General features: G+C 34.1%; 4 protein-coding genes and 1 pseudogene across 4 annotated transcripts; 1 reads left to right on the forward strand and 4 right to left on the reverse strand.

Annotated features, from left to right (window-relative positions):
- Window positions 1-846: 846 nt before the first annotated feature.
- Window positions 847-3553, reverse strand: LOC120154061 (annotated as a pseudogene).
- A 10537-nt stretch (window positions 3554-14090) lies between these two features.
- On the reverse strand, window positions 14091-14969 carry LOC120152473 (thioredoxin H1-like). The gene is made up of 3 exons (XM_039164694.1): window positions 14748-14969; window positions 14391-14513; window positions 14091-14301 (listed from the first exon to the last, which is right to left on the reverse strand). The coding sequence occupies exons 1-3, from the start codon at window positions 14967-14969 to the stop codon at window positions 14152-14154; spliced, it is 495 nt and encodes a 164-aa protein (XP_039020625.1). The 3' UTR covers window positions 14091-14151.
- A 1896-nt stretch (window positions 14970-16865) lies between these two features.
- On the reverse strand, window positions 16866-17869 carry LOC120156803 (thioredoxin H-type-like). The gene is made up of 3 exons (XM_039168066.1): window positions 17715-17869; window positions 17279-17401; window positions 16866-17188 (listed from the first exon to the last, which is right to left on the reverse strand). Exons 1-3 carry the CDS (start codon window positions 17799-17801, stop codon window positions 17054-17056), a joined length of 345 nt encoding a protein of 114 aa, XP_039023997.1. The 5' UTR covers window positions 17802-17869; the 3' UTR covers window positions 16866-17053.
- A 757-nt stretch (window positions 17870-18626) lies between these two features.
- LOC120153748 (glucose-induced degradation protein 8 homolog) lies at window positions 18627-21579 on the forward strand. Its single transcript, XM_039165643.1, has 7 exons — window positions 18627-18812; window positions 19743-19884; window positions 20581-20728; window positions 20809-20884; window positions 20978-21089; window positions 21208-21299; window positions 21372-21579. Exons 1-7 carry the CDS (start codon window positions 18663-18665, stop codon window positions 21441-21443), a joined length of 792 nt encoding a protein of 263 aa, XP_039021574.1. The 5' UTR covers window positions 18627-18662; the 3' UTR covers window positions 21444-21579.
- A 209-nt stretch (window positions 21580-21788) lies between these two features.
- Window positions 21789-23594, reverse strand: LOC120153757 (protein WALLS ARE THIN 1-like). The gene is made up of 6 exons (XM_039165647.1): window positions 23361-23594; window positions 23207-23269; window positions 23005-23121; window positions 22427-22832; window positions 22203-22354; window positions 21789-22138 (listed from the first exon to the last, which is right to left on the reverse strand). The coding sequence occupies exons 1-6, from the start codon at window positions 23582-23584 to the stop codon at window positions 21958-21960; spliced, it is 1143 nt and encodes a 380-aa protein (XP_039021578.1). The 5' UTR covers window positions 23585-23594; the 3' UTR covers window positions 21789-21957.
- Between the last annotated feature and the right edge of the window lie 316 nt (window positions 23595-23910).

Raw genomic sequence — 23910 nt, forward strand, 5'->3', positions numbered from 1 at the left:
GGTCGTGGTGGTAGTAGCAAGGGAGGCGGCGACGTGGCCCTAGGGTGATAATACCCTAGGGTTTCCTCTGGAGGCTTCTGGACCGTTGGATCTTGCCAGATCCAATGGTTGAGATTGAGGCGGCTGGCTGCTGAGATAATGAAACCCTTGTTGGGTTTAGGGTTTCCTGTGGGCTGACTCAGATTTGGGCCTTGTAATATTTATTTAATAATAATAATAATAATAGCAAATTGAAAAATTAGTGTCTACACAACCTACGTGCATGTATTTACTCGTCAAATTGTCAAGCCAAGAGACGAGCATCGTTGCTGATTGTACCGATTGGTGAGAAACCGCAACCTGGTCTTGATTTTAACTTATTTGTCTCTGGATGATGAACATGTTTTTTTTTCAACCTTCTGGTTTGGGGGCTATCGAAACAAAGGGTTCATAACATTTTGTCATGTTTTAATTTGTTTTTCCTCGTGGAAAAAAACCTATATAGTCCACCTTTCATTTTTCCTTTTAATTTTCTTTTTACCGTTCAAGTGTTTCGAGTTGGCATAAATTTGAGTTACGTAAGATTATGGAATGATACTAACAAGATCTGTGGCATGATTGTGAGTAATTATGGTAAATATTTGCAAATCCACTACTCTTTTATCAATCTATCATCCTCCTAATATTTATGAACAAGAACCAGCTGTGTGAAGAAACTGCAAACAAGATCCAAAGGCAATAACCCGTCTAATTCAACCCTTTTGGCACCTTTTTTGCCATTTCTATGCACAAGAAGGAAATCAATATTGCAAAGTTAGTGTGTTGATGCTTGTTTCTTCTTGCTTTGTTTTGTGTCATTGGTCATCGTCATGAAGCCATATTCGATGAGTAACTGAAGGTGGGTGAGAAAATCTGTTGGCCTGTGGCCAAAATGTGCCTTGGGTCAAATTTCCATTTTCATTTCACAGAACCAATCCCACTTACTGCCAAAGTGGTCCATCCACACCTGTTGCGTTGTGTAATGAGGAAAATATTGCTTCACATTCATCCCTGCTTCTTCACAGTATCTGGGTATCTGACGATTCTGAACCGTTAGGTACTCTAAGCTTTGAGTTTCTTCCCCGTTATCCGAGGCTGATCTTAGCAATGCCACCAGGTAAAACACTCTCTCGTCCGGCATCACCGCAGAGCTCCGTTGGTCCCATCTGCACCATATCAAAGGCACAATGCAACATCAACCCAAATACGGTTAAGTGCGCTTTGCACACTAAAAACCATGTTTGCATGCATGCATGTGTGTTCCATATTCAGATAGTATATTAGTATGTAAGAGCATATGTTAGAAATGAAAGGGTGGCATGTCTTCCACATCATAGATGCATGCATGGGGTAATGAGAAGTTCGTATTTACATGTTTCATGCATGGGCATGGGCATGGAATGGTTGCTGTAAAAAAGGACATACTTGTCTTTGTTCATTGGGTAGATGAGAATTGGCCCACGTCTCCCATTACCCAAAATGTGAATTCGGCAATCCTTGATTTGGGTATAAAAAGGTTTAGCCATGGGTGTGGAACCTCCCACAAACCCTTGGACCGGAGCTTCAACTCGGACTTGTGAACCCGGTCCAAGAAATCCACATACAGCAAATAAGTCGTAAACACTGATGTTGAGATAAAATTTAGTTTCTTCAACAGACTCTACTTCCTGCACTTAGTTTAATAGGAAGAGAAGATTAATTAAATGTGAATACTTTTGGTGGAATCGTGGACGGCCTAGATTTAGTAATATATAATGCAATAGTATAACCATAAACTAGTGTTCATATAGGATTTTATGAGATAACAGATCACACAAGATCTTCTTCCATGTTTTTTAGCATATGTTTGCTCTAAAATATTTACTTCAGAGCGTAATAATCTGAATCATATGAATCTTCGACGAGGGGACCAGTCTATGAATCCACTGTTATTGAATATATATATATATATATAATGTGCTGATGGTGTATGAATATATAAAAGGATGGACCGAAGGGGCAAGCAGAGGCTATTGTTTCTTTAAAATTTTAAAATTCTAATATATTTAATATTTTTTTCTTTATATTTTTTATTAATAATCTATTTTTATTATCTAATTTTTTATAATTTTATTCTTTAAAATTTTATAAGTGAGTCCTTCATAACATAAAATTACATCCGTCTCAATTATATATAGACTATTATTATCCATGGGCTTACGTAAAAAACAAAAGAAGAAGAACAATGGCAGATTAAGAAGAACAAAAAATGCAAAAATGACAATGACATCGTCAAAGATTCTAACTTGCAATTGAAAAAACATCAATAATGTTTGTAAGACATCATCTCATTAGTTTATCTACTTTCAGAAGCTTATTTAATTAAGCTTGAATTGATACTCAGTAGTATTTTTCTAATTAATGATAGATTAAGACGATTACCTTCATGATTACTATTGTAAATGAAACGAGATAAATAGTAAGTTGTTCGACTCAATCAAAGTTCAATCAATACTCAAATTGAATGAATTCGATTCAAATTCTTTACGAGTGGCAATACAAAACAGCTCCAGTGGCAACCAAAGAGGAGTTTTGGACAGGGTTTCGAGGAGAAAAGAAAGATGATCTCCAGTTATTGACGAGCCCTTCATCTACAATTACGAAACCTTCAACGTAATCGAATTTTTGGCACCCCGACTGTGCACGCAGAGATATAAGATGTTCTTGGTCGCCGGTAAAAGCCGAAAAATCCAAATACAATACTCTTATCCATCTCACCTGTAATGATGAAAGTAAAATAATAGCGAATGTAAAACGATGATCGAAAAACGAAGAGAATCCTTTCAGGCGAAAGTTATAAGTACCCATTGTGGAGCTGGTTCAAGGGAAATTCTAGCTCTGGTGATAATGCCAGATTGTCCTAAACCACCAAGAACAGCATGAAACAGCTCTGGGTTTTGGTCTTCTGAACATGTCAACAGCTCACCTTTTCCTGTAACTACGTCAAGCTCGTGGACATTGCTGATTTGTGCATGATTGAAAGTTTGGCCACTGATTCCAGTATTAGACAAAATCCCACCAACAGAAAGGTACAAGTAATCGGTCCATGATTTTGGTGCCAATCCGTACTCTAAGCTACTCTTCAATACATCTATCCAAAGCTCCCCACCCCACACGTCCACCTACCTCTCTCGAGCCCGAAATCGAGGCCGAGGTAGCTTCCTTCTCGAGATCAACTCACATGCTTCTTTCGAGCTACTCATCTGAATCACCACACCGGTCCTGGTCTGTGCCTGTCTGTTTATCGAATGCCCATGTCCCCTAGCCGATACGGGAAGCACTCGGTTTGACTCGTATGCTGCTTTAACGAGTTGAACAACATCCTGAGCAGAATCGGGGTGCAAAACCGAAATCAAGAGAAGCCGGTTCGACGTTGTTCGGATCGACGCTGAGTTTGCCGTCGACATCAAGAAGCTCCATGGGGGTCGATGGGCAATCCCGGAATAAGGATTATCAATCTACAAATAACTAAGGTTAAAAGAAGCTCATTTTCCATATCAAAAGAAGCAAAGTGTTCTTCTTCTTCTTCTCCTAGCAAGAACAGGTTTCTTTGAAGATATAATAAAGAAGGGGGGAAAAGCGCAGAAAACAAGGTTTGGAATTAGATGAGGAAAGTGACGTCAAAAAAGAAACAAAATCTTTGATGGCAGCGTTAACGTAAGCCCAGATAACACTTTAAAGATTTACTACGTAAACATCTAACATGCACGGATCCAGGTTCCTCTTATTTCCTTTTTTTTTTGGAGATTATTTTTTTCTAGAAGTGGTGGGTTTTGAGTTTTGCAAGAAAAAGGGTAGATTATTTTTCCGGAAACATCACTGGGATTATATGAAGGTTGCAAATTCATAGTGTATTTCTTAATAATTTTATGAGTAAACTAACACAAATCATCACTAATATTTGAGTAATTTGTTTTTCTCATTGTAACTTCAAAAGTAATATATTGGCCACTAACATATCGATTTATAACAAAATAGTCATTCTCCATTAGCAACCGTTACTGGAGTAACATAATGTTGATGTGGCACGTTATATTAGTTACCCTAACCTTAGCAAATGTTCTTTGAGTAAAATACCCCTCTACAAATACATGTGATCAAATAACCTTTTTACCTTTTCTTTTTTATGCACTTTTCACTTTCTTTTTATATCTCAAATCCCCAACTGCTCCTTTTTTTTTGTCTAGTTTCATCACCATCATTAAGAAGCAAAATTTTTATGAAACTGAATGAACTAAGCAATGGAAGAACAAGATACTGTTGAGCAACATGGCAGCAAAATATCAAAACCAGAACTTTTGAGGGCTTGATAAACAATCATCATGAGTATCCATTGTAGCAATACTGATGAGCATCCATTGTAGCAATATTGATTGTTCTTTCTGGGGGATAAGACATATTAGTATGTCGCATTGTTTTTCACATGCATTCTTCTTTTTACTTTTTAGTAGGGGAAGCATTTTATGTTTTTCTCGATAAGATATGTATCTGATCATATTCATATTTAATCATTTGCTCGAATATGCTTTCACCTTTTAAAAGTTTTTACCAAATTATATTTCAAGAATCGTATCCAGTTCTATATTGAAGTCCTTACGGAGATGATGGAAGATTAGTTGGGTTCACTTCGTGATCTTGTCGTCATATTAGTGTCCTGTACAGGGTCGGGTGTGATGTCTAAAGTGAAGTGTCAATGGTACTGGGATGGCTTGGTGGTTGTAAAACAAACATTGTTCGGTCACAATTTGTAGTTATCATGGTATTGTAACACCCTAATCTAGTACGACCCAAATACCGATAGACTAAAATGTCACACGAGACCACCGAAGTGGCTAACCCAAAAATTTTCTTTAAAACAACCGTAATTCATTACATAAAATAATCCATAGTAAAATAAATAAAACATAATAATAATAATAATAATCTGAGTTTACAAAATATAGGGAGCTCCTAAAACATTCAAAGTAATAACAATATTGAGTTATACAAAATAGAGTTACGACTGAATACATAAAGGTCTATAAAATAGTGCATGCCCTCTAAGAATAATCCAAGACGTACTCTAATGCCTCGACTGAAGTGGAACTGTTATCGACGATAATGCTCCACTACTGGTCTCTTAGGAACTTGCATACGAAAACACATTCTGAACGTTTAGCTTACGAGCTCAGTGTCACACTAATAATTGTATTATACTACATGCATTCATTAAATGAGTTGGCTAGTGGAATAGGTATGAATACATGTAAAAATGTTGATATAGACTACTGAGTAGGCATCGTGATCTGGCTGAGGGTTCTACAACTCGGAGCACACATCCCTCTAGTCCTTTTAAAATATCCTCGAGTATCTAGGGTGAGATCTAGAACTACATCGGAAACATACACTAGGCCAACTTACTCGGTCAAATCTTGGGGTATATGCTCCCAGTCAGTAACTAAAGTGCCTTGGCATTTACTGGGATATCCAACTGGAGATGTCGTATTTTGCTAAAGAGACTTAGGTGTCATGGATGTTTCTCAAGTGTTAAACGAGGCTAGTTTTATGTAACCCTAGTTGTTATTGTTTCTAGTTGTTCTGCATTTAATTATTGTTCTCACTTGTAGTTTTGTCTACCGATATTCTGATGTTATTGAGCCCCTCAAGTCTAACCCCTTAATCATCAGATTACTTATCAAAAAATGGATGTCGGTATCGATACTGAAGGGTTCAATATCGATACTCACTTTTTGGTGTTGATACCTACTGTTTGATATATGTCGATAGGGGAAGGTAGTATCGATACTCATGGATCAAGTATCTATACTCTGGTGCTAGGGTATCAATATGGTCCTGAGTATCGATACAAAATTTAAGTTCGATATTTTTGAAAAATTCCTTATCATCAATACTCCTACTGGGAATATTGATACTGAAAGTGTATTGGTACTCCCATGAGCACCGATACAAAAAAAACTACTAGAATTTGCTAAATGATATCAATATTGATACTCCTACTGAGAGTATTGATACCTAACCCCCAATATCGATACCCAATGAAGGAGTATCGATACTTCTAGCTTAATATCCCTTTGTTTTGGACTGTCTAACGAACAATATTGATACTATTCTTTTAGTGACGATACTCATGCATAGAAATACCCTGTTTTAGGCACGAAAAATGCTAACTTTCTACCTTAAAGGCCCTACTGAGTTCCCCATCTGTTATTAAAGTCTTATGAGGATTAAAAGGGTCACAATAAGTATTTTAACATGCTGAAAACATCAAATGATGCAAGTTACCTTGGACACACTTCATAACTCATGCAACCTACCAAAACTTATCTAATGATCTATATGTTGTAGAGTTTAAGTTTACCCGATGGGTAAATGGACCCCGTGGAATTTATATTTTAATTGTTGGACTTAATTGGGTTGGAATTAGGCCCAATTAGCCATAAAAAGAATATTTTTGAATGGTAGAAAGATGATGAGGAATTAAATGTGCAATTTCACCCTTTTTAAAAGATGAAGGTTTTTTTATCTCTTCCATATCTTTATTTTCTTCATTTCTATTCTTCTCTTATTCTCCTAGTCTCCATAGCTTCAAGTCAGTGGTAAGAACTCATTTCTTTACTTCAATAAGTTTCAAATTTTTCCCTATTATTCCATATAACATTCTTTGTTAAAGAAATCCTTGCATCTTTGTTGGCTAGAAAAAGGTTGTGGGAATTCCACCAAATCATAGAGAAAGGTTGTGTGGCTAAGCAATGAGCTTCACTTCATGATTCTAACATAAAGGTAATGTATTTCTAATCCTTTGGAGTGTTAAGGTTTTCTTAAATGTAAATTTGCTAAGATTTGATTATTTAAACATTATAGGGTCTATGCTTGGTTCCTTGATTAGATGATGAATTTGTTGTAAATAAGACGTTTTTATGACACTTTATGACCCTAAGTAGCTTCTTAAAGCTTTAGCATATGATTAGAAACTAAACTAAAACATTTAAGATTATTTTTGGGTGTTTCCCGAGCCTAAGTAAGATATTTTTGGGTTTGAGTATCGATATTGGATGAACAGTATTGATACTAGATGAATTGGGGCAAAATTTAGGGATTTCGTGCAAGGAGAATCGGTACTGCCAGGGAAAGTATCATAGTACTCACTTGGGATGGTTAAATTTGATTTGTTTAAAGCCCGTAAGAGCTAAGAATTGTATATAATAGTAAGACTTAATCTGTGTGGGACATAAATGACCAAAGATACATAACAACACTCGTAGGAGTGGGTTACAACCGATGTAACCATAATAAGCATAATACACCCAGGTATCATCAGTTGAGCACGTATTCAGATAATTGAGAACGAGGATCGTTATAGGGGATGTATCGACAAGTAGTATGATGAGTAAGTCAGATTCAGTAATAACAGAAAGTGTAGTCTTCGAGAATGTCAGTGAACCGAGGATGTGTAAGTTGTCCCTTTAATTTAAGGGTATTAAAGGGAAGTACGATAAGAGCGATCAAAGTGTCACTACCTAGTAATGAACCCGAATCAGGTATCGGACTAGTAATTAATACATTTAGTAAGTAGATTAATAAATAACAACAGTAACAAACTAATAAGCCTTCACATAATGTTCTAGATGAGAGAACGAGCTAGATAGCAGCTAGTGAGAGGATGACTTTACTTTAGTGAGTCAAACAATGTTAAGGCATATCTAGGTTACTTTAGTTACCCTAGTGGGGCATTGTTAGTGCGCGAGGCACTTCAGAGGCTAACTAGTGCGCGAGGCCTGAACACCCACGAGGAGTGTGTTAGCGATGTCAGTGATGTGTGGCCTTTGGGCCTTAGGCATGTATTTATAGTTGCATCAGTCCAGTACAATAGATATCTTAAAGATTGGCTTGAAAGTCATGTGAGATCGAGCCAATTCTTTAGTTGAGCAAGAATTGTATCGATGTTATATGACACTAGGTTTCCCCTCCATGATCTACCTAATGGTTATGTGATGACCAGGAGATCGTTCAGTAGCTTAGTAAGAATTACACCGATTCTATGTGATATCGGGTTCTCTCAGTTAACTAATGTCTAATGGTTATGTGAGACCATATACTAGTCAGGTTTGTATTCAGATAATACACAATACAATCAGGTTTGTATTCAGATAATACACAATACAATCAGGTTTGTATTCACACAATCATAACAATTATAGTTATTAGGGTCAGAGATCCTTTATAGATGTACTCATGGTGAAGCCCTTAGCATAGGATTAAGGGAAATGTGAGACCCCTAATTTAGCAATAGAATTGTAAAACCCTTAAGTAGGTAGCACTTGATCTAGATCATGCATGTACCTACTACTTAGTATTATGTCTTTAGTATGCTTGTGTTTATGGAACTCTTAATGTTGCTTTAGATTAGTGATAATACTACTGGGCTTTGTAAGCTCAACGTTTGGATGTTTCCGTTTCGCAGGTTTCTAGCTTGGGCCATTCGTGGAGCGCCGTTGCAGCAAGACTTCCAGCATCTCTTTCAGAGTATTGTATTATAGCTTTAGTGGGCATATGTATTCATATAATCTTACTCGTGTATTTAGATTTATAAGAAAAAGTTTGTAATATTTTGATTGAAAATATATGTCACGAAGTTTCGGTTTATAAAATGTTTTAATAATTGTTTTGTATGTTATATGATACAATTGAGTATGTTTTAAATTAAAGAGTAAACTATATTGGTGGTCACCCAATTATAGTCCCTTTTCATTTTGACCACCATTTTTGAATTTTTGTCAATCAGGTCACCCAACTATTTAAATGCATTTAATCAGGCCAGTTGCGGTTAACAATTAATGAAATTGTTGATGTGGCAGTTAGTAAAATTGGTATAATTACAGATTTGGTCACTCATACTTATATAGTTTATCAATTTGGTCCTAATTTAATAAATTAAAATAAAATTAATCTTCCAATGGGAAGGTGCCATGTGTCACCATTCAATTTGATGATTAAATTTATTTTATTTATTTAAATTTAATATATTTGTTTTCTACCAATAATGGAAAGAAAATTAAAGCACATAGTGGGGCACATGGGTATCGAACCCAGGCTATTTGGGTGAGAAAAGGTAAGATCAACCACAAAGCCAAAATATTTGTTTGGTTTAAATTAGATGAAATATATATCTTATATCTTAGGCCAAGAAAACTAAAGCTGATTGTTTGGAAAGAAAATTACAAACAGGCGGCATGAGAGTTAAACCAACGTCCCAACAATCACTTGGAAGTGCTTGAACCACTGGGCTAAACCCTTCACTGAGTATAATTTTACATTATTTTAAATATTATATTTCTAACTGAACATAAGAAAACAAATTGAAAAGAAAAGAATCAATAGAAAGGATTCGAAACTAAAACTTCAGCTAGACTTGGAAGAAATCCTACCACTGCATCAACACTCATATTTGAATTATATTTTACAATATATTATACTTAGCTTGAATTATAACGAAAACAATAAAATGAATTAAACCTTGATTTTTTAGAGAATATATAAACACCAAAATTATTTAAGCAAATTTAATTAATTTTTTATAGATATATATTTTATATATTTTTTAAATGTATTTAATATAAGATTTAAAATAATAATAAATTTAATATTTTAAAATTAAATTTGATAAGTAGAAAAATAAGTTTAATATTTTTAAATGATTTTAAAATTTTAAAATTAATTTCACTAAATCTTGAATTTAGATTTTAAACTATATTTATTTTTAACAAAATTAATGATCCTTCTTTATTAAAAACAGCAAAATAATCTTTACATATATATATATATATATATACCATTTCTTTATATATAATCATAAAATTAAATTAAATTTATTAATTATATTAAAAAAGATAATTTAATAATTATATACATAATATTATAAATTTTAATCAAATATAAGGCTTGACTTGATGGCTAAAATACTTGCACTCCCTCTTAAATTTTTAGGTTTGAAACCCTCTACAAACATGTTAATTTCATTTTTTTTCTCTGCTATTAGTTATAACATGTTATATATAAAATGTTGTAAATTATTACTAAATTGGGGGCTTAGTCTAGTTGTTTAGGCTATTTTAGTGAAGTAGTGAGACGTTGGATCAAACTCTCACAATTGCAAGTTTAATTGCTTTGCAATATTTTATATCAAATAAGTTGGTTACGTTGGGTGGTCACAGTATAGTCTACCCTAAAATAAAATGAATATATTTTAAAAATTAGAGGTTGTCTCAACAACCTAATGTGATAATTTAAGGTCCATTCGAGCTAAGTTTAATTTTTAAGTTATGGAAGTGTAACCCAAGACAAGCTTTTGTTTTTCCTTCCCTTTTTCTTGGAGCTTTCTCTAACTTTCCTCACTAGACAATGATCAAACACATGAGTTACTAACGTGATTTAGAGGTTAAGAAGAGTTTAAGAACGATTTCTAAGGTTTGAACTCCCAGAAAATTGTTCAAAACACCTAAGTTCCTTAAACCCTACAAAACTCATATTTCGTTACTATGGTAAAATGGAGAGATTTAGGGTTCCATTTGAAACTCTGGAGACGGAGGTTAAGAATATTCATTTAGTGTGCGTTTGGTTCACGGAATGTAAGATTACCAGTGAGAATGTAAGATTACCAGGGAATATGATTACTGTGATTGTTGTATTTTGGGTTTGGTTGGTTTAGCAGGAATGTAAGATTACCGTGTTTGGTTAAAGGAATAAAAGATTATTGGAATGTATTTTGACCAAATTGTCCTTATTATATATTTGTTTTTTAACAAGTTAGAAAATATTTATATATTTTCTTAAAAAAATTTAAATTCATAAAATTTATATAATTTTTTTTACAAAATTTAAAATATAAAAAGGTTTAATAAAAGGGTAAAAATTTATTTTAACCCCTGAACTTCATATAAAATTTTAATTATAGACTTTTTTGTAAATCTAAAATAGTTTAAGGATAAATTTGAAATTTAACCTTCGTAGAATTTTTATTATTCAATGACAGAAGAAGAATATTTTTGAAAAAAAAATTAAGGGAATTTTAGTCAAAAACGTCGGTAATCCAATAATACCTAAGAAAAGGGAGGTAATGACATTCCCGGTAATATATCCCAAAAAATCAACTATTGGTAACCTTACATTACCGAGAATGGGATTCTCGGGCTAACCAAATAGGGGAATGTGGATTTCATTCTCATGGGAATCCCACATTCCCCATCCAAACACCCACTTAGGATTTTAAACTAAGGTTGCAAGGCTATCAAGTTATCACATTTGCTCTATCTAGGTTGAGAGGAAAATGAGAGGGAAGAAGACAAAGTGAATGGGGATAAAAAAAAAAGGGAGAACAGAACGTGAGATCATCAAGTCATTAAGGGATTTCAGCTTTTGAAATTCTTAATGTTGTAATTACTCTTTTAGTCCTTCCTCTTTCATTCTAATATTAAAAATGTCTCTTTTATATCAAATGGGCCCAAACTAAGCCTAAACTCAAACCCAATTGGACTAAACTTCATTGCAAGGCTAATGAGTTCATCTAAAGCACTCTCATAGTAGCCCAAACTCCTAGCCCAAAATTTAGGGCGGTCTTGGCAATAGCTTTTCATGCATCGTTTGGAGGGTGATTTTGGCATATTCCTTAAACAACTACCTTCTCGTTGCGAGTAAGATGGGAATATTCTTTTGGTTGTATGTAAAAGGAGTTTTTGTTCATCAAAATTTGTCCATTTAAGTAGTCTTTAATCTGTTGTGGTAGAGTAAACAATCCAATGGAAGTTGTCACAAATTACATTTAATGGGAAGTAAAGTTCGCTACCCATTACTGTAATTAATGAATGTTTGATTTTCAATTTGTCCTCTGAGCAACACAACTTGGACGTATTGTGTTTCCTTTTATATTATATAAAATTAAAATATGATTTGTTTTGTATAAATCTTGAGCATAAACGGATGCTCATGAGGATTGTTTATCAAGCCCTCGAAAGCCATACTTTTGTTATTTTGCTGCCATGGTGCTCTATAATCTCATGTTCTTCTTTTGCCTAGTTCATTGAGTTTTGTAAAAGCTTTGCTTCTTGATGATGATGGTGATAAAACTCGAAGACAAAAAAGAGCAGCTGAGATTTTGGGTTACCAAAAGGAAGTGAAAAGTGTATGGTTAGAAAAGGTAAAAAGGTTATTTGACCATAAGGTAAAAAGGTTATTTGACCATGTCGTATCGTGTTTTTTGACCAACGAATAAGTTTTCGATGAAAACCTTAAATTACGATTAGAGGGGACCATGTCCCCCGCCACACCTAAAAATATAAAATATATATATATATAATATAATAAATTTTTAAGTTTGATCTGTCAAAAAATATTTATTAATAATTATAAACAGTAAATCACTTAAATATTATATTATTTATTAAGAAGAGTTCATATTCATATTTTGTATTAATTTTTATTTCTAATTGAATTAAAATTTATTTTCATTTGTTATTTTTTATTTCAAGGAACAACAAAATTATGTGTTTTGTCATGCTTGGTTTCATCTTCTTTGAGTTATTTATCTTCTTTAAGTTGAGATTTCAATCAAGTTATCAAGTATTTCATTTCAGTGGAAAGTAGGTTTTTAAATATTTTTCAATTCGATACGTGTTTATAGTTTTATTTCAAATATCTATATTTATTACGCAAGTTTATAAATTTTCATATCTAAAAATAGAAGTTAGACTATATATATATATATATATATATATATGAAAATACTTTAAAATGTCTCCAAATAACTTGATTATATAAATATATTTTTAAAAATTATTGATTAAATTTGTATATTATGTAATTTTATTATAGAATTATATTGATATACTATTAAAAAAAACTAGATAACATTTGATTTTTTAAATTTTCATGTGAAGATGTTTTGATATATAAATATATAATTTATATCTATAAAAGTATTAAAATATTTAGGTTAATATATACATTTTTTTAAAATGACCCCTCATAAGATAATGTTAAGTTTCACCATTGATTTGACCATATATATTTGTATCGAAGGGTATTTTAATCAAAGAACAATTGCAAAGCTTAAGGTAACTGATATAACGTGCCATGTCAGTATTTCGTTACCCCAGTAATTGTTGCTAACGGAGAGTGACCATTTTGTTATAAATTAATACCGTTAGTGATCAATATGTTACTTTTGAAAATATATTACTTTTGAAACTTCAGCGGTGAAAACAAAAATTTACTTAAACATTAGTGACCATTTCTGTAATTTGCCCTAATTTTATTTGAATCAATTCATTGATGACATATCAGATATCTGAACATCTTATTAGTCACGCATACTAATTTATTATTGATCTAATAAAACTAAAGAAATAAATCGGATGATATCAATCAGTGTACTAATTGATTTGATGATCTCGCTCTGAGTCACCCAGCTAACAGCATTCAGCCAAGTTTGGTTGTATCTTCATTGGATTGACTGATAAACATGGACTGGCATATCTTGGATGCTTCAGTTTGTTCAAGCAAGAGTGAAGTACTGGTATGTTTATCTTCGATGACTTCATATTATTTTGTCATAGAATTTGTACGAAAATATTATAGATTAACAACTAACAGTTTAGTTGCTGTAATTAAGTGAAACACTTAACGATTAGTCATATTGCCATATCTTGCTTTAAACTAAAGCTTCCATACATTCAAAGGTGCATGCGCTATGTTCTATGATATTTTCTGTCTAGTATAGATCCTGATCTTAAGGATAGCAAAGCCATGAAAGTGAAAGCCAGAGCAGAAGATATTATCCTTATTAAGGTCAGAATCTTGCCTGAAAATGCTGCTAAATATGTCCTTCAATGTACTTATGGTTGTGGATCTTGAGAATGTTCGGGGGAATATCAAACAATACAATATGATATTTGATAAACACGAGTATCAAACACGGATGGTATAAGATGGAAAGCATATACTAATTTAAATATAAGATAGATTTACAATTATTTAATATATGTTCTTCTCCACACACATATTTGATAAGATCCTAGTTTCTGCAGCAATTAAATACTGAATTCATACATTCTGCTCGGGTGCAGCCACATGCTTCTCAATCTTCTGCTGCAATTCATCTTTCCTTGCACCCACAACCTTGTCAACTATGCTGCCTCCTTTCAGGAAGATGAAGGTAAGCATTGCTTCAATCGCCCAATCCTGAGCCACACTCTGCAAACACCATGAACAATTTTAACACAATCAAAAGTTAAAATCACATGCTTTCTATTAAAGAAATTGCTTATGAGATCAGACCCTACCTTCAATTCAGCAACATCCACCTTCAAGAATAGGACTTGGGGCAGCTTCTTAGCAAGATCAGCCAGGACTGGTGCTATAAAACGGCATGACCCGCACCATGAAGCCGTTAAATCCACCACCACCAACCCACAAAATCACCAACAGAATGGATTAAACCAACATCCAAAAAGTCTTCAGTTTTGGTTTCATTTTACAATAATTAACCTCATTTCAAACGAACAAAAGGTACAAAGCAGATAAGTAAACAAAACCCATTTTTCCAAACAATCTATAAAAGATTCACGCTAATATAAAGAAAGAACAGATTTTTTTTTACTTGTTCTTTTGGTTTATACAAAGAAAGAAGGGATTTTTACCAGTGTCCGGGTGGTGTTGGCCGACGCGAGCTGCTGTTCCCACGTCTCAACAGTATGTAGAATTGGATTCGATGTAATAAGCAAAATGTAAATAGAAATGAGTGACAGTTCCCACGTGCTTGTTCTGACGGCAATACGTGTGAGAAACGCGGATTGATTATGATGGCTCATGCTAAAGCCCAAACTTTGCCTATTTGATGTTGGATTGGAATCAGGCTTCATTAAAGCCCAATCAGTTTTATTAAATCGTATTAATTATACCGTATATATTTATTAAATCGTTTTTCTTATAAACAGCTTTGGATCAACTCAAGTGGTAAAATTATGTAAATAATATTTTTAATTATTTAATAAAATAATAAGTAAAAAACTATTTAAGAAAAACAATATTTATTCTAACATACGAATAAAGGTATGTCACGCCAGTCACATTTTTCAGATATCTAATTTGATCACTCGAGAATATCCTGATTTTAAAAAATAACAAATTATAAATTGGCTCATATTCTAAACAAAAGCTTAAAATCTATTTTTTAAAAAATTTAAAATTATACTTAAAGTTTAGTTTTTGTTCTATTTTAGTACTCCGCTGATAAAAACTTTTTGTTTTTTTTCATTTTAATAACTCGTTCAAAATTTAACATTAAGTTAAAAAAATTGAAAGTTTAGATATTAAAACGGATCGAAATTGATAGTTTATGTATAAATGCATTAAGTTTTTAACGATGGATACTAAAATGAGACAAATCTAAACTTTAGATGTGGTTTTGAAAATTTTAAAAATTAAATATTAAAACGGACCAAAGTTAATAATTCAGGTACTGAATACGTAGTTTATCCTAGGTTTTTCTACTTCAACCTCAATTTGAAAATTGAAAGTTTTCATCTTATTCTTGTATATTTTTTTAAGTTCGTTACTTCCTTAGTCTTGAGGAATACTAGGGGCAATTTACTAAGAGGGTTCTCGATGATTGCAACACTCAAAACCATAATGTTGAAAAAGGTTCTATTTGAATAGAATGGTTATAGACAACATGATTTCGATCGACTGAAGGCAATTTTGAATAAGGCATCCGTGTTTAACACAATCATAGTTTAAAAAAGATTATATATTATTTGATGATCCATTATCAACAATTTCAGATGTATTCTTATACAATAGAGGGAAGTGGTCATTTAAGCATTTAGGTAGCTCAATACGTATTGAACATAACTACCCTATCTATGATTTGAAGCTTCTTGCAGTGATCTTCGCCTTTAAGATTCAGACGCATTGTCTCTTTAGAGGCAAGTGCTACAGATACATCGATTATAAGTCTCAAATATTTGCTTATTCGAAAATAGTTAAATTTGAGACAATATAGACAGGATGAGTAGCTTAAAGACGATGAATGTGTCATTGATTATCATCCGGATAAAGTCAATACAGTGCCTCTTTGACGTTAGACACCTTCCTTTCCTTGACCTACTTCAGTAGCGTTGGATGATCAACGATTTTTTTGGATCAACTCTTGCTGTTGTTGGATCGCATGGGGAATTTAGTACTGTGCATGCAAGTTTCGCAACTATACGTTCCATAATTTGTGTACATGCAAGATGCTCTAGTCATGGGAGAATGCAAATTGTTGGTACGACTGTTTGGAGTACTAATGTACCATTGATCGGTTTAGCCATAGACATCATGGTAGGTCTTAGAGTATGATGGGTCGTACACAACCGACTGTTGTTGGTTGGAAAAACTAGATAACATGTGAGAGTTTTAGGAAGAAGATGAAAAATGAGTTGGCTATTTTTCCCTTGAGAGTTGATTTCAATCAATTCTTTTTATTATAAAAAGAAAATTAACACTCACTACACTAATTGTTGATGAAACCTCATTAATAAATGAGGTTGTAGCTAGAGCAAACTATTAGGGGTACCATACTTTTTTTTAATAAAAAGGGAGCACCATACTTGGGTATGAATGATATTTCCATTATTTATATACATTAACATGGATTAAGCCACAGGCTAAAGATAAAGTCTCTGTATTTATATATGTAGAATATTCAACAGCGAATCAAACACTGGCATAAAGCATGGGTACTAAAAGACAGAAACCAAGTATTAATTTTGCTCTTGGTATAATTCATGTTTATTTTATAATTTATAGTTGACTCCAACAACAATATATAATGTAAATTAGGGTTCAGATAGAAACAAGGAGAAAAGCATAGTAGCTAAGTACAAATACTATCACAAATTATTTAATACCTTCGGCTGGAGAGAAGGGTATTTTATAAGAAAATAAAAATATTTCAAATGATTCAAGCAGCCTGATACAAGGCTACCTTACTCTGCAAATCATCTTTATTTGCACCCACAACCCGGTCAATTTCTTGGCCTTCCTTGAGGAAGATAAAACTTGGCATTGCCTCAATTTTCCATTCCTCAGCCACAGTCTGCAAAAAAAACGCAGACAAGAATTGAAAATTTTAACATAAAAGCCACATGCTTTTCACTAAGAAATTGCTTAAGAGCAGAGATCCTACCGTCAATTCATCAACATCCACCTTCAAGAATGTTACATGAGGCAGCTTCTTAGCAAGTTCAGCCAGGATTGGTGCGATAAAACGGCATGGCCCGCACCACGAAGCTGTGAAGTCCACCACCACCTACCCACAAATCCAACAACATTATGAACTTCGCCAAGCAATCACTAATTTTTCAATAATTAACCTCAATTCAAGCTAGCAATATATCAAAGCAGATAAGTAAACAAAACCCATATTTCCAAACAATCCAAAAAAAATCACTAATTTTCAATAATTAACCTCAATTCAAGCTAGCAATAGATCAAAGCAGATAAGTAAATAAAACCCATATTTCCAAACAATCCAAAAAAAAAAATCATGCTAATATAAAGAATGAATAGCTTTTCTTTTTACCAGTTCTTTTGGTTAATACAAAGAAAGAAGAGATTTTTACCAGTCTGTTGGAGGTTTTAGACGACTCGAAGTGCTGATTCCAAACCTCAACAGAGGGGATGGGGATTACTTGTCCCTCTTCCGCCATTATTTTCGATTCCTTTCTATCTCAAGTCTGACAAAAATCTGCAAAGCCGATTCCTTTTCCTTTTTTCCTTTGCCTATCCGATGGTTTATTTGGTGCACAAATCCATTTTATGTAGTGGAACTTGGAGAATTATTACGAAAATACCACCAGTCACGTGACGCATTATCTTATGTCAAATACACAATTTTTTGTGGTCAGCTTTAGTTCCGCGTTAACGTTTCCATGTAGAGAACCCTAGTGGTTTTTAAAAGATTTCTTGCTAATAAATCATGTACATTTATTTAATTTGTTGAAAGAATTTTAAACGATGAAATTTTCTTATCTCGAATTGAGTAATTTTGTTGAAAATTAGATGTCTTGTTATGGGTTGCGTATGAAATTTTGCTTGTTTCTCAATTGCTGCTGATATAATATTGAATGAATTGTTTATATTAGCATGGTTAATAAGTTGCAAAAAAGATGGTATTTCGTTCTTCATCAATCAATTGCATTGATTAGGCATGAAGAGACGATTGTCCACACCTTTCTTCTAATGTTTTTTCCTTGAAAACACAGAAGAACGCCAACGTTTTGTTAGTTTTTGAGATTCGGACGAGGTAGACTGGTAGGATCGTACGAAAGAACTCTAATTTTACTCATTTAGTAATAAATTTCTAAAAATATATTAATTTATATAAAACAATTGCATTCATTTCCATCATGAATATAATAAAATTTAATTTATAAGATCAAGTGAAAATGGTAACGAAGTCTAACCTTTGTCAAGCACTTGGAAACCCAGCGGTTGTTTACCGAATTCAATACCAATGTAATAATAATGGGGGAGGGGGAACAAAATAGAGTTCCACGCTGCGACGATCTATGTCATTCTGGGGAGTGATAATATATTCCACGAAAACGCCCGTCCGCTTCTTTAATTATCTATTTATTGTCAAACACCAAAACCCCAAAGCTTCGGTTCCTTTAACCTTCCCGATCATGGATGTTGATTCTCGTCTATACGAACAAATTGTAAGTTTTTTAATCTTTTTCTCCCATTCTGTTTTCAGTTCTAAATTTGGGTTCTTTTCTCCAAGTGTTAATATGGTTTTATGCGTTCAATATGTTGGTAATTGCATTGTTGCAGAAATTTTATTTTATTTTTTAGAAAATTCCCAAGCCTGATATACTTTCTTTGCCTATTGAATTATAAGAAATTAGGGTATTGTGCAATTTTGCTGTTAATCAGTTTGGTGTAGTTTACTGGGTTCATATGGATTTTTGTTAACTATTTGGGTTCCTTAGGGTTTCAAAATTTCAACTCTATTTAGGTCGAAACTAATTGCAATAACAATTTTGTATTGATGGATTCTGAGTTAATTGTGGGTTATACTACATATGCGTTAGCTTGCTTTTGCAAGAGCACCGATAGGAATTGAAACCTTTACTCTACGGATAGACCCTTCACTTGGAAGGTTAGTGCTACTCCACAAGTTCATGCCTTGAATATACATTTGGAAAGATAGTTTTTGTATAATTGCTGGTCTTGGTTGCAGATTGTTTCGGGGTTGTTTGGTCTGGTATTTTTGTATAATTGCTGGTCTTGGTTGCAGATTGTTTCGGGGTTGTTTGGTCTGGTGTGCATCTAAGTCTTAACCTTGTTTCATGGAATTGTTTCAGTTGTTTCCTATAGCAATAATGTATACACTTGATGTAAGGTTACGCGATCGTGTCGTAACCTATAGTTTGTGTCATAATTCACAACCTAAAATAGTTTTCTTCATTTACAGTTATATTTTGATGAATAGTCCAATTTGGTTTGTAAGATTTTTCAATCTATCATGTAGTACATATCCTTATGGAGTCTTTTTTCATCTTCTTTCAATCTATGCCATACTTATGTCCCTCCGGTAGACTTAGCTTCTTATATTTGGACTTCCATTTCCATCTGTTTTTTTACAGGCAGTCCATGAAAATGACATCCACAACATCGTTATGTCGTATCTTGTGCACAATTGCTTTAAAGAAACCTTTGAATCTTTTATTGCTTGTACTGGGATGAAGCAGCCTTCTGATCATCTTGAGGACATGGAAAATAGAAAAAGTAGGGGAATTTTTTTCTCTCGATAAATTTTATACATATGATATAGATAACCTAGGGTTATTATGCTGGAGCCCATTTATGCAGGCATGAAATCTATTAATTTTGAAAGATGCAGGTTTTCTAATGACGGGTTTCTATGTTCTGCTTATTTACTGGAAGTTTCAAAAGTGAACTAGCATGATATGTTACTCAGACTCAACTGTGTTGGATTTGTCAATGTGTCCAACACTGTTCAACTTTGCCTTAATTTTTCCATGTATTTGGAGGGTCATATTCTTATACCCATGTTTGTATATGTTCCAGACGTGTGTTGTATACTGGTATTTCAAGAAATATGATGAGTTGGATCAACGTTACTTGCATGCACGTGGGTATGTGTCTAGAAAAGCTAAAGGGCTTTGAAATATTTGACATCAAAGCTGAAATATGGCTAACAGACGGTTTTGTAGCCTAGCTTACTAAGTTCTGCAAAAACCGAGAGTTTACTTCTGCATGATTGGTGCTAATACAATTCTTTTGATATATTTCCATGGAACTACAAAAGAGGAGAAATTATCAATCTTGCCTACAGAGTTGTGTACTTACAATGATCTTACTACCGTACCACGAGTCATATCTTTTGTGTAGTAGTTTTCTGTCACCTCTCAAAAGCTAAAGGTCTCAAAATGCTGACATTTTTGTTGTAATTTTGTGCAGGAATTTATCAATTTGCTTTAGAGGGTAATGCACTTAAGGCAATTGAATTAACTGAACAGCTGGCAACAAATTTACTAGAGAAAAATAAGGACCTGTATTTTGATCTTCTAAGCCTTCATTTTGTCGAGCTTGTATGCTCTAGCAAATGGTGAGAAGAGAATAAGATATCTTTTGAATTATAAATAGCAGATATTCTATAGTTGAAAAAAAAAATCACTTCTATTACAGCACAGAAGCTCTGGAATTTGCGCAGATGAAGTTGACCCCTTTTGGGAAGGAGCAAAAATATGTTGAAAAGCTTGAAGTATGTTGAAAAGCTTGAAGTATGTTAACTTGGCAAATTTTGCACCGTTCTAATCTATGTGTTGGATATTGAAAAGACATGCTGTTACTGCAGGATTTTATGGCTTTGCTTGCATACGAGGAACCAGAGAAATCTCCGATGTTTCACCTGCTTAGTTTGGAGTACCGACAGCATGTTGCAGATAGTTTAAATCGAGCAATTCTTGGTATGATTAGTTCTTACAACTACTTTGCAACATTTACCTTTTTGAATGTTGTATAGATTCATCTTATGGCTATCTGCTGATTAATGTCACTATTATTCTGCATCATGAATTATGTCAGCTCATGCAAACCATCCAACCTACACGGCAATGGAACGGCTGGTACAACAAACAACAATAGTTAGACAATGCTTAAATCAAGAGCATGGAAAGGTAATCCGTAGCCGTTTCTGTGTAATGAATACGTGGTTTGAATGTAACATTAAACTCGATTCGATTTTGTAGGATGGGCCGCCACCGTTATCTTTGAAGGACTTTCTGAACAATGGCCCTTTGGGTACATCTAAATGTTCATGAACTTTCTGAAGTTTGCCTGATTGCCTCTTTTCATGAATGGTCTGTTAAAGCCTTGATTTTGCAATGGGGCCTTTTAAAGTTGGCCTTTTTGAACTTTTATTTTGATTTTAGTTCAATTTGTATCTGAGAAAGAAGAAAAATTACATGTTGATAATGAATATATCATATTTAGCGGTAATGTCTTTTAGCATAGCTAGATTCTTATGACATGATGACATATGAATAAGAAAAACAGCATGGCTTCAGCCATCATACATCATAATGATTTCCACCATTAACTCCATAATTTTTTCCCATGTTTTTTATCTTAAAATCAAACCATCAAATCAACATGCAAAAAGCATATGGGAGCAAAATCATCAATCACCACTTCAAAAAAGAAAAAAGCCCTCTCTGCTACTTAGAGAAAGCCATTAACTAATAAAAGATAAGAAAAATACACACGAACTTTCTGATATAATGGTAGTGTCTTGCTGTTTCCGCCATGATTAAAATAGCTAAGTGGCTTTTGGAGTTAAACGTTTTCCGTCGAGTGGTGGAGCAATGGTTGAGTGAGACTCGGTGTTCTAGTGGTGTTACCCTGCTCCGCAGTAGATTCAAGGGCCCCTTTTTCCTTTGCTGCCAACTTCCTCTCTTCGCTTTTTCCCCATAGCACTAGGTACAGTCCGACTATAATCAACACTGCTCCGATGATTCTGTGAGCAAAAACTTGTCAAAATTGATATTAATAACAGTTTAAACACGATTACAAGCAATTACCCTCCTAAATAGAACTCTTCCCCTAAAGCAATGGATGCCATGATGGCGACAACAAGAGTCTGAACAGGTTGATAAACAGCAACGAAAACAGGGCCGCCTCTGTCGATGCACCATATCTGCACGGCGAATGCAATCCCCGATGCCACCACTCCCTGCATGTTTCATGAACAAATTTACTATTATATTGTTCGTTCGATCGATCGAGAAGGGTAGAATGCACTGACCGCGTAGAGGATAGTGAAGAGTTCTCCGCCGGAGTGGAACATCCAAGCTTGAGAGTCTCTCTCGAAAACTAATGCGATGACGAGGAACTGGATGAGACCGAAGAAACATGTGTAGGATGTGACAGAGAGTCGAGCTGGGTACTTCTTCAACAAGGGTGCCTGCAACACTAGCCAAGCGGACCAGGACAGGCAATGGCCGATTAGATAGAGACAACCGAGTGTCCAGCTCTTTCCATTTGCGTCACCTAGTGAAACAAGCATCTGTGTGGGTTTGTTTAGAGGTGGAACCGGGGTGTATATAGTTGGACCTTTGTATAGTGTTATAACCGATGCTCCCGCCACACATAAGATTGTTCCAATAACCTTGGATATCCCATCTTTTCTATCTAGCCTCACTTTCTCTATCCTGATATCAACAACAATCACACACATTATTACATGTCATGTCATGTTTATACATACATACATACATACATACATACATACATACATACATACATACATACATACATACATACATACATACATACATACATACATACATACATACATACATACATACATACATACATACATACCTTAGTATGGCTGCCATGAGAAAGGTAATGGCAGGGACAGAGTTCTGGATTGCCGATGCAAAGGTTGGAGTTGTGTTGTCTAAGCCCAACAAGTAGAAACCCTGATTGGCTGTGATTCTGTCATGTTTAAAAAACAGACGATTAATTTTGCTTTGATTACACTATGGTAAGAGTTTTATTTAGCAACATGGTCTTGCATTACCCAACGAGAGCTAGGAGGAAGAACTGCAGAAGAAAATTTAGAGTAATGGTTGGTCTCTCCTTCCTGGGAAAAAAAAAGAAACATTTGAAATAACAAGTTAGGGTTTTAGTTTTTAAAGCTGTTTTTAGAAGAAACATGGGGTTTAATGAATTACTTTTCAAGAAAATAAGCAAAGGGTAAGAGCATAAGCAAAGCAATGATGTTCCTATAAACTGGGAACACAAGCTTGCTAACCCCCATATTAAGGGCAGCCCTTGAAACCACATGGAACCCTGCATAACCGAACTGCAAGGCCAGCATCGCCATGTGAAGCTGCAGCCTTTCGGGGACCGAACACAACATCCCCTTGGCACGGACTGAACAACCAGCATCCGCCATTGAAACTCAGTGATCAAGTTCACAAAATGAGAGTGGGTGATATGAATGAATGGAAATGGTGGGTATAAATATAGTTAAAATGTGGATGGTTTAGGACCCACAAAAAATGACATGTGAAAACTGTCCATAGTCCTTTGTAAGATTGTTGGTTGTCTCCCACAGTTTTTCTCACTCAGCTGACAAGACAACTTCAAACGCACTACTGCAACAACATGAACACAAAGTGATGGAAAAAGAAAAGGAGATGATTATATTTATTTAACAGCTTCTGTTTTGGCTCATATCATTAATGATTATGATCGGAGGTAATCAAGCGCAATGGTCGC

The sequence above is a fragment of the Hibiscus syriacus genome, unplaced genomic scaffold (genome assembly GCF_006381635.1).
Source record: "Hibiscus syriacus cultivar Baekdansim isolate YM2019G1 unplaced genomic scaffold, ASM638163v2 tig00002840_pilon, whole genome shotgun sequence".
Classification (NCBI taxonomy): Eukaryota; Viridiplantae; Streptophyta; class Magnoliopsida; order Malvales; family Malvaceae; genus Hibiscus; species Hibiscus syriacus.